The 12140-nt window shown below is 34.4% G+C and overlaps 2 protein-coding genes across 2 annotated transcripts in view; one reads left to right on the top strand and one right to left on the bottom strand.

The window, feature by feature from the left end:
• The window catches only part of lmcd1 (LIM and cysteine-rich domains 1), a 28651-nt gene extending 25464 nt beyond the window's left edge, over window positions 1-3187 (top strand). Inside the window, exon 7 of the mRNA XM_023296233.3 lies at window positions 852-3187. Coding sequence (XP_023152001.1) covers window positions 852-962 — 111 coding nt within the window. The 3' untranslated portion in view covers window positions 963-3187. The remainder of the gene's footprint in view (window positions 1-851) is intronic.
• Window positions 1-12140, bottom strand: part of mcm2 (minichromosome maintenance complex component 2) — a 97448-nt gene that overhangs the window by 62445 nt on the left and 22863 nt on the right. The window lies entirely within an intron of this gene.

Here is a 12140-nt window from a genome sequence, read left to right as displayed (position 1 = left end):
ATGGACCAAAATCTCTGAGGAATGTTTCCAACACCTTGTTGAAAGTATGCCATGAAGAATTAAAGCAGCTCTGAAGGAAAAACGGGTCCAACCTTTTACTAGCTAGGTGTACCTAATAAAGTGGTCTGTGATTGTATACCTGAGCTACTACCTTCTGACTTCTGTTTCCAAAACTGAAATCACACTTTTCTGGTTGCCATTTTCAGAGTAATGATGAAGTCATGCATGCTATCAGAGTGATGATGAGGTCATCCATGCTTTTGAGGAGTTTTTGGAGGCTCAAGATGTGACCTTCTTCCACGAAAAGATAGAAGCATGGTGGACCAAGTGCATTAAAGTTAAAGGAAACTATGTATGGAAACTTGTTTATTTACATAGCACCAGTTGACAACCCATGTCATCAAATAGCACTTAACATAATGAGGTGAAGACCTTACAAATTCTAAACAGAGAACCAAACAATCCAAAGTTGCCCTTGGATCCCCTATTAGGAAGAACCAAAAGTAAAAAAGCAAAAGAAAATAAACTTTTAACGGGAAAGAAGTAAAAAACCTCTGACAGAACCAGATGCAGGGAAAGCAGCCATCTGCCTTGACTGGTTGGGGATAGCAGATGGGAACAGACAAACGATACAAACCGAACAAGGCAGTTAATGCACATTTAATAAAGGTTTGTCAAATCAGGCTCAAACAACGACCACAAAAACATGCTAATGAATCTGTCTATTGTATGAAACCACAGGTTATAATGGTGATCCACAGAATATTGTGTTATATCAGAGTCCTGCACACATTCGTAGATTAAAAGTACTTTTAAATTGATTGTTAATTGTGTTTCTCGTTCCTCCTCAGCTGATCTTCTGTCAGACTTTTCTGACGGCAAATGATGGACGGACGTTTCATTATCATCATTACTGCTGCTGGAAGTGCGGACAAAACCTGGATACACCCTGCAAACACTGACGCTCACCAGATGTTTTAGCACCACTCGGAAAAACTAAATCAGAAGGAAGCAAATCCTATTAATTTCAAACTGTGGTAAAAACAAAACAGCTCAGCAACACAGAAATAAGTGGAGCTGAAAGTCTTCACATTGCATGTTTAACTGACATATTAGTGCTTTAAATGCTAAACGTCCGGCTGATTTATTAGTGTTTAAAATACTTAGAACACTTAACTGACACCGAAACACTCATCGAGCTGAGCCTACTGGTGTTTGAGGTTCTTAAGAAGCAGTTCAGTTCGACACAACAGTGTTTAAAGTACTTAAAGGAACATCCCATTGATTTAATAGTACTTAAAGTCCTGACAGTGACGGCAGCCAGCTGCAGCTTCGTGTGGAGGCCTGGACCTGACTTTTTAGGAAACAAACAGTCAAATAAAAGGAGAAGTATTACAGCTAATGTAAATAAATGAACAAACAAGTATGAGTTTCAGAGCTTTCAACTGTGTCGACAAGTTTTAGTTTCCATTTTCACATTGAGGTCCATTCACTGCATGGTTTGTTTCAGAGATTTTGGCCAGATAGCATTAGAAGTTGCAAAAATATGCCATGAAAATTAAGCAAACTCTATGTGTTGAGGTCAAAACAAACTTTCAAGCTTAGTAATTTGATTATATTTATTTCTCCGAATGTGTTTGGCCACTTGTCATCATCTTTACATAACATATTTAAATATATTTTGAATTATTTGTAGGCTTCCTGTATAAGTCTAGATTCTCATAACGTGACAATGATAAAAGTGTAGCAGTCGTGAAAATATTTAATTTAAACACAAGGTCAGGGATCACAAAAACAGCTTCTGAAAAGCAGATTTACCCTCAAATTTCTGCTTGATGCTGTCAACATTTTTATTTTGGAGGAAAAAAACTGCAAAAAAAAATCCTTCTTATGAAGTCATTTTTGCCTGTAAATGGAGCTCAATTAATGTGTAGGTAACAATATATTCATTTTTTCATTATTTTAGTGCAGCAGCGTGCCTTATTCATCTACATGTAACTTAATTATCATTACTGCAGGTAGAAGCTGACTGAAAATACTAATTATGCAGTGTTTTGTACTTCTTTTTATGGAAACTGTGGATCAAATGGAGATCTTTCTTTTAATGTTAACATTAAATGCTCAATCAAATATTAAAAATAGCTTCACTTAATCTTAACACCAAAATAATGAAGTAATAATTATCCTAAATATGTCAGGTTTGGATTTTTGCAGATTTATTTTAGGCAGAAATAATTTTATGGGTTGATTTAAACCTCAGAAACTGGACATTGAAAAGGCTCATAAAAACTAATTAGTAATTAATAGCTGGAACTTTTAACTGCTTTTTCTAAAGTAGGTTTCAATTAATTGCCTTTTAAATACAGAGTGGATTAGAAAGTTTGATTTTACTAACTGCTAACAGTATTTAGAATTTTCTTGTCTGTTCTCTTCTGTTTTATTACAGTTAGCATTTAATCTCTTATGAAAATGGATCTCTGCTGCAGCCAATCGTTGAAAATGTTTGTTTTATTCTATTTTGCAAATGCTTAACAAAAGTGTAAACTGTCTTTTAAATATTTTTCTTGTCAACTACGAGGAGAGAGAGTAAAAGTGCAGTTACATAGTTTGTGCTAAAATGACTCAAAACAAATTAGCCAGAGACTGAATGTGCGCTAGTCAGAAGCTAATTAGCTCGGCTTTTGTTTCCCAGTATGAAATGTATCAGTATAATCAGCTAGCTTAACGTCAGCTAACCTTTGCTTGTGTTTTATTTTTAATCCTGATTGCTGCTAAAAGAAAAACAAAAACAGTAAGTGAGATAGCAAAACTGTTTGAGGTGACGTAGCATTTTAAAAATACTGTTCAATATGACGTTATCTGTGGAAGATGATGAATATAAAAATATCAGACTGAACATTGACTGCAGTTTGTGTGTATTCTATTTAGCCTAGCTTAGCATAAAACTGGAAGTAGTTCAGTCATTTATGAAACAATGCACCTGTGAATTGTGCAGGAAGAAACAAGATGTAAATCTGTCTGTGGTTACGTTGATGAACAAGGATTTTAAAAATCTGCTCTGTCAAGACAATTCATTTTTGGATAAAATATGCAGAAGAAAAACTGTAGTAGAATCTTAATGCTGTGTTTTTATATTTGTCATTATTCCCAATGAGGAATTTCCAGTTGAATAAAGCAAATTAATAAATCTGTGTGCAGTAGTCAGTTTTATATGCATAAGTCATCTAAAGACTGTTATATTATAGAGAGATACTTAATGAACACACCTCAAGATTCTCTTTGGGCAGTATTTTGGTGACAAATGGAAAGAAAAAAACCCTCTTTAACAGGATGAAACTTCTAGCAGAACCAGGCTCAGGGAGGGTGGACATCTGCCTCAACCAGTCGGGGTAAGGTTGAAGGGGGAAGACAATAAACGCAAAAGTGAACAATAAACACTGGGGAGGTTGGTGAAGACAAAAACTACAGATCAGAAACATGTCGCTCCAGATAGATACTTGCAGAAACAACAAATGACAAACAACAGCAGAGAGAAGACAATCGAAAAGGAAAATTTTCAGCTGAAAAGTGGAGGCTGGGAGCTGGTTCCACAACAGAGGAATCTGATATCTGAACATTCTACCTCCTTCCTGCTTTAGGAACCATGAGTGAACCTGTGATCTGAGAGGTAAGTGCTCTGTTGGGATAATATGGTACAAAAAGGTCTTTAAGATAAGATGGAGTTTGATCATTAAGAGTTTTTTATGTGAGAAGGAGGATTTTAAACTGTATCCTGGATTTTACAGGAAGCCAATGAAGAGAAGCTAATATGGGAGAAATATGGGTCCGTCAGAACTCAGGTAGATCAGGTTTTTCAGAGATATTGTGGCATCCTGATAATAAGGGAAGACCACATCCCAGCCTGGAAGCAACAAATGCATGTAGTAGTTCTTCAGTATCACTCCACCATCATTTGGCCATCTTTGAGTGATGCTGGAAACTAGTCCATTACCAGTGAGTCCAAAAGTCCACATTATCTCGGGATCCTATTAATGGAAAAATGGAGCATGAGATGGACAAATGGATTCATGTAGTGTCAGCAGTAATGTGGGCCTTGTACCAGACCATTGTGGTGAAGATGGAGCTGAGCTGGAAGGCAAAGCTCTTGATTTACTAGATCTACAGTGGTATGTAAAAGTTTGGGCACCCCTGATAATTTTCAAGATTTTCCTTCATAAATCGCTGGTTGTTCAGATCAGCAATTTCAGTTAAATATATCATATAGCAGACGAACACAGTGATATTTGAGAAGTGAAATGAAGTTTATAGGATTTACAGAAAGTGTGCAATAATTATTTAAACAAAAGTAGGCAGGTGCATAAATTTGGGCACCCTTGTTGTTTTATTGATTTGAATACCTTTAGCACTAATTATTGGAACACAAAATGTGTTTGGTAAGCTCATTGACCCTTGACCTACATACACAGGTGAAGCCAATCATGAGAAAGGGGATTTAAGGTGGCCAATTGCAAGTTGTTCTCCTCTTTGCATCTTCTCTGAAGAGTGGCAACATGGGAGCCTCAAAACAACCGTCAAATGACCTGAAAGCAAAGATTGTTCAACATCATGGTTTAGGGGAAGGATATAAAAAGCTAGCTCAGAGATTTCAGCTGTCAGTTTCCACTGTTAGGAACATAGTGAGGAAATGGAAGACCACAGGCACAGTTCTAGTTAAGGCCCGGAGTGGCAGCCAAGAAAAATCTCAGATAAGCAGAGGGGAAGGATGGTGAGAACAGTCAAACTCAACCCACAGACCAGCTCCAAAGACCTACAACATGATCTTGCTGCAGATGGTGTCACTGTGCATCATTCAACTATTCAGTGCACTTTGCACAAGGGGATGCTGTATGGGAGAGTAATGCGGAAGAAGCCTTTTCTGCGCACATGCCACAAACAGAGTCGCTTCAGGTATGCTAAAGCACATTTGGACAAGCCAGCTTAATTTTGGAATAAGGTGCTGTGGACTGATGACACTAAAATTGAGCTATTTGGACATAACAAGGGGCGTTATGCATGGCGGATGAAGAACACAGCATTCCAAGACAAACACTTGCTACCCACAGTAAAATTTGGTGGTGGTTCCATCATGCTGTGGGGCTGTGTGGCCAGTGCAGGTACTGGCAATCTTGTTAAAGTTGAAGGTCGCATGGATTCCAGTCAGTATCAGCAGATTCTTGCGAACGATGTTCAAGAATCAGTGACAAAGTTGAAGTTGCGCCGGGGCTGGACACTTCAACAAGATAACGACCCTAAACACTGCTCAAATTCTACTAAGGCATTCATGCAGAGCAACAAGTACAACATTGTGGAATGGCCATCTCAGTCCCCAGACCTGAATATTATTGAAAATCTGTGGTGTGATTTAAAGCGGGCTGTCCATGTTCGGAAACCATCAAACCTGACTGAACTGGAGATGTTTTGTAAAGAACAATGGTCAAAAATACCTTCAACCAGAATCCAGACCCTCATTGGAAGCTATAGGAAGCATTTAGAGGCTGTTATTTCTGCAAAAGGAGGATCTACTAAATATTGATGTAATTTTTCTGTTGGGGTGCCCAAATTTATGCACCTGCCTACTTTTGTTTAAATAATTATTGCACACTTTCTGTAAATCCTATAAACTTCATTTCACTTCTCAAATATCACTGTGTTCGTCTGCTATATGATATATTTAACTGAAATTGCTGATCCAAACAACCAGTGATTTATAAAGGAAAATCTTGAAAATTATCAGGGGTGCCCAAACTTTCACATACCACTGTATGTTTCAACCCTCTCAAACTACGTTCCAATCCTACCCTGTGGTCATTGGATCTCAGATACATGCAGCTGAAATGGTTTTCTTTCGTAGGGTGTTTGGGCTCAACCTTAGAGATAGGATGAGGAGGTCAAAGTAAAGTCACCAGGTTGGTGGTTCCAACCAGCTGAGGTGGTTCGAGCATCTGATTAGGATGCCTCGAAGGTGACTTCATTTGGAAGTTTTCTGGTCATGTTCAACTATGTGGAGACTTTGGGGTATAACCAGAAATCGCTGGGGAGGGATTATATATCTCATCTGGACTGGGAACCCCTTGGAATCCCACCAAAAGCGCTGGAAAGCATTGCTTAGGACAGGAACACCTGGAATGACCTCCTCCACCTACTGCCTTCATGACCCAACTTCAGATGGGTAGAAGAAAATGGATGGATGGATGAACTCTATCACAGAATGTTCATGATTTTGACAGTATTGCATAGGTGCAACAAATCCATCCCAGAGACTTTCTTTATATGTGAGTTGAAGAACATATCCCGGTCAAAAATAAGTCCAAGGTTTTTCCATAGTAGAACTAGAGGCCAAGGCAATGCCATCCAGAGTTACACATCATTGCTGCTGTGTACCTGGACTTTACCTTTAGCGGGTTTTGCCAGTGAATTGAGTTCACCAACTAACAGGGTTCTGCCATAAATTATGCATATTTCTGCAACTGTTTGTTTTTTTAAAACTAATATGCCTTTTAGTGCATTTACACGTTAAATGCATGTTTTTATAGAAACATTTAAAACCCTTCTGGAGCCCCAACATCACCACCAGAAATACTATTTGACATTAATGACCAGAAAAAAACAATAATATAGTAGAAAATGTAAGCACAAATAACTCTTAACATACAATATTGCCTTTTTGGTTTTTTGAAGTGGTTTAGCAGTTGTAAAATTCATCCCTTTCCTCACTGACTGCAGATTTAATGAAGAATTGGAACGAGGTGATACTATCAATGATTACCCTGAGAGAAACTGAAAGCACTACAGAATAAATGCAATCAATAAAGAACACAGAAGGTAATTTTTTAGACAATGTTTAGCACATTTTACCATCCCATTTGCTCTAAAAAGTTAAAATTGTGGTACCAGCTAAAGATTAACATCCAAAAGTGAATCATTAAACAACAACACCAGGTTTTCAGAAAAGGAAAATGTCCAGCTTCAGATCACGCATCAACCAGTTCTATCCAGCAAAACACTCTCACAACTTTGAAGCAGTGCTAAAGTCAGAAAATTACAAATCAGCTGAGATCACAGAGCTCCAGTGCTGACCTACTGCTGCAGGAATGTGAGGTATTCTGCTGTGGTTTCTGGGCCCACGTTTCTGGGCGGCTACGTCACCTAGCTGACCGCCTGACAGCCGCTTCCTGAACCATGAAAGAAAAACCAGATCAGGATATTTTTAGCCCCAGAGACCATTTCATCTGAGTTTTATAGCCTTTAATAGCATCTAGAAGTTTTACGGAGGAGCTAGAAGTCTAACTCATCACTTCCTCTGGTTCCATACATAGATCCGTCAACATGATTAGTCCTAATATGGATGAAACTGAAGGCCATCACACCTCAAAAGTTGCTTTCAGTTTCTTAGGAATGTGAGTAACATCTTCTTCACAGCTACAGGAATCCAAACTGAATGAATGAAACGGCACGTTGTTGGGGTTTTTTCTCACAACTTTGTGAAAACCACCATTATACAGCTAAAAACTGATGAAATACAACAAAATGAAAAGTCATAGCAAAAAGGAAATAGCCAAACAGACAGACAAACTCTATAAAATGTTATTATCCTGTCATCAAATGTGTAAAAGTGTTCACCACAAGATTGGTTAAAGGTCATGAAAAAGACCAGATCTGGCTGCTGTTGGAGGTCATTGATGGTTTAGAACATAAATATCCAGGTTATTGATAATTTAGAACATTAATATCCAGGTCATTGATACTAGAACATTAATATCCAGGTTATTGATGCTAAAAGATTAATGTTCAGGTTACTGATACTTTAGAGCATTAATATCCAGGTTATTGATAATTTAGAACATTAATATCCAGGTTATTTATATTTTAGAACATTAATATCCAGGTTAAGGACACTTTAGAATATGAAGATCCAAGTTATTGACACTTTAGAAGATTAATATCCAGATCATTGAGACTTTAGAACATTAATATCCAGGGTATGGTTACTTTAGAACATCAAAATCCAGAATATTCAGACTTTAAAACATTAATATCCAGATTATGGATACTTTAGAACATTAACGTCCAGGTTATTGATACTTTAGAACATTAATATCCAGGTTATTAATACTTTAGAGCATTAATATCCAGGTTAGTAATATTTTGGAACATTAATATCCAGGTTTTTGATAATTTACAACATCACTATTCAGGTTATTGATACTTTAGAATATTTACACAAAGGTTTTACTACTTTAGAACATCAATATTCATGAAATTGATATTTTAGAACATTGATATCCAGGTTATTGATACTTCAGAACATTAGTACCCAGGTGTTTAACCTGTTATAATATCAATATCCAAGTTATTGATACCTTAGATCAGTAATATCCTGCTTATTAATACTTTAGAACATTGAAATCCAGATTATTTAGACTTTAGAACATTGAAATCCAGATTATTTGGACTTTAGAACATTGAAGTCCAGATTATTTAGACTTTGGAACATTAATATCCAGATTATTTAGACGTTAGAACATTAAGATCCAGATTTAGACTTCAGAACATTAATATTTAGAACATTATGGGTGAAGTATTGAGTTTGGACACTAGAGGGCACCACAACTCTGAGAACGGCACAAACCACATCTGAAAAGAGAACAGTTTCCAGTCAGTGTTTCATTTTTCATTTTCGTATCAGAGATGTTCGACACTCTTACCTCTGGTTTTGATCCCACATTACGGGTTTTTGTCAAGATCTGAAGATCAGCAATAATAAAGTTCTTACTTTTGTCTTATTAGTCCTTGAACTATAAATGTATAAAAGAATACATATATAAAGTAATATATATAAGATCAACATCAGTCTTTTTGACATTTTTTCCCCCTCTTTTATAAGTCAAAGTGTAATTTAATGCTTTATTTTTGTGATATTCATTGTTATTATTTGTAAAATATATAAAATAACAACCTAAAATGCTTTTTAATCCTTAATATATATTTTTCTTTCAATTATTGGCAAATATGTATAAAACAACTGTTGATTTGAATATAGTACAAATAGTGTAATTTTGTGGTTAAATGCTGTAGAAAATGAGTAATACAGATTTTTGACGTTGTTATTTAGAGTTTTAGAGTATTGTTTTTTTATGGTTAATGGTTAATGGTTAGTGTGTTTTTAGAAGATATTTCTAATATAGCAAAGGAGAGAAAATCTGCAGATACACTAAAAAAATTGCTATTTTTTATTCTTCATGATACATAAAAAAATCAAATAAATGTCAAATAATAATATTTTGGCAGATTTTATTTATAGTAAAAAAAATGTTACGGTCAAATGTTCAAAGAAATATTGATTTTTGATACGAGCATTACTTGTTTTTTGTTTTGTTTTTCTTTTTTTGACTTACAATCAATATTTTTTCTTTCTATTACCTGTAATTTAACAAAGCAGAGGAAAAACTATTATTTATATATATATATATATATATATATATATATATATATATATATATATATATATATATATATATATATATTTATTTATTTATATGTGGCATGCCGTTTAGGAAATTTTATATATATATAATGAAAGTCGGAATATATGGAATGAAAGTCGGAATATATATAATGTTCATACTTTCATTCCATATATTCCAACTTTCATTCCATATATTCCGAGTTTCATTCCATATATTCCGAGTTTCATTCCATATATTCAGATTTTCATTCAATATATTCAGATTTTCATTCCATATATTCAGTTTCATTCCATATATTCAGAGTTTCATTCCATATATTCCGAGTTTCATTCAATATATTCAGAGTTTCATTCAATATATTCAGAGTTTCATTCAATATATTCAGACTTTTTTTCCTACCGAGCCCCGGAAGGGACATGTCGGTATGGCGAAACGACAATGGAGGACACCCACCTGTACGAAAGTTTTATTGAGGTTTTATTTTGTAATCAGCCTAAAATACAAAGACATTCAAGCAGTGCGATGCATGAGGAGTCTGCCATGCAGACCAGCGATCCTGATCCTGGTAAGTTTTATTTCTCTAACACCCTGCTGTTAGCCCACTATGAATACACAACTACAGTAGTCCCACATTAATATTATGAAGGCTACACCAGCTAATGTGGTAGGGACACAGCATCAGTGATCAGAGGTTGGCGTTGAACTGTTGTTTGCTAACCAGTTAGCCGCCGCTAAGATAACAAACTATGAAACAATTCCTTATAAAACCTGAGAAAAGGAGCAGCAGTATTTCCTAACAAGACCAGTGTTCAAAACCTCCCACGTTGTTACACAACGACCCATTAATCATATTACTGAACTATATGGTAATCATTGAAATTTCTCTTGAAGAATCAATGAACTGTTTGCTAACATTATCATTAATGTAAGTCTAAAACTAATTCAATTGATCAATGTAACACAATGAAGTAAAGACTACTGGTAATGTGCAGCTATTTTTATCATTTCAAGGTAAAATGCTGATTGTTCTTGAGGTTTCAACTTTGCAGATGTGGAAATTCAAAGCAGTGATTTCCTTTACTCAGATTTTTTTGGGTGGTTTCCAGTTGTGCCTCAAAGCAAGGCATTTAGCACTGTAGGAAATTATTACATGTATTTTTGTAACACTTTCTAACATCGTATGGACAAAGCAATAATTAATCAGTTAATGGAGAAAATGGTTTTAAATTACAGTTGCTATCATCAACATTTCTTATTCATTTATTTAGTTGTCGGCCTTGGAGGATGAGGTCCAGTTACCAGGACTGTAACTCTGCAGCTCACAGATCCCATCCTGCAGCTCATCCACGCCGTCCTCCTCTCAACAGACCAAATCAAGTAAGATCTGTTTAGACTGTGTTTTCCTACCGAGCCCTTCCGGGGTTCGGTAGGAAAAAAAAGTCGGAATATATTGAATGAAACTCTGAATATATTGAATGAAAATCTGAATATATGGAATGAAAATCCGAATATATTGAATGAAACTCTGAATATATGGAATGAAACTCTGAATATATGGAATGGAACTCGGAATATATGGAATGAAACTCGGAATATATGGAATGAAAGTCGGAATATATGGAATGAAAGTATGAACATTATATATATTTCGACTTTCATTCCATATATTCCGACTTTCATTCCATATATTCTGACTTTCATTATATATATTCTGACTTTCATTCCATACATTCACAATTATATATATATATATATATATATATATATATATATATATATATATATATATATATATATATATATATATATATATATAAATAAATAAAAATAAATATATATATATATAAATAAAAAAAAATATATATATATTTTTTACAATTATTTATTTATTTTTACATTTATTTATTATTATTAACAATTAATGTGTAAATTAATATTTTGTTCTGTGTTTATAGTAGATATTATTTTTAATTTAACAAAGCAGAGAAAATCTGCAGAACAGCTGTTTTTACACTGTAAAAAATGATGTAATTTTACAGCCAAACTTTGTAAAAGAACGAGATATAATTTACAAAAAAACAGATTTATAGTGGACATTATTTACAGTTCTGCCCTATTTTTTGGTTTGTTTTTCTTGTTTTTTTGCTTTTATATACATTTAATGTGTACATCAACACCTTTTTTTGTGTTTTAAATAGATATTATTTCTAAATTAACAAGGCAGAGAAAATCTGCAGAATAGTTATTTTTACACAGTCAAAAATTGTCTAATCTTGTGGTCAAATATTGTAAAAGAATGAGTTATAATTTATAAAAACAGATTTTAAAGTGGACATTACTTGCAGTTTTGGACTTTTTTAAAGTTATGTGTAAATAAATTCTTTTTTCTATGTCTTTAGTAAATATTGCTTCTAATTTATCAAAGAAGAGAAAATCTGTAGACACAATAAAAAATATCATTTTTAATCCTTATTTTACATATATTTTCTTTCAAATTAATGTCAGATAAAAATCTGTGTTTTTCTGTGATTTTTCTAGATATCATTTCTAATTTAACAAAGCAGAGAAAATCTAAAGAATAACTATTTTTATACAGTAACAAATTATTGTGTAATTTTACGGTCAAACGTTGTA

The sequence above is a fragment of the Amphiprion ocellaris genome, chromosome 5 (assembly GCF_022539595.1).
Source record: "Amphiprion ocellaris isolate individual 3 ecotype Okinawa chromosome 5, ASM2253959v1, whole genome shotgun sequence".
NCBI lineage: Eukaryota > Metazoa > Chordata > Actinopteri > Pomacentridae > Amphiprion > Amphiprion ocellaris.
This window is presented reverse-complemented; position numbering and strand designations above follow the sequence as displayed.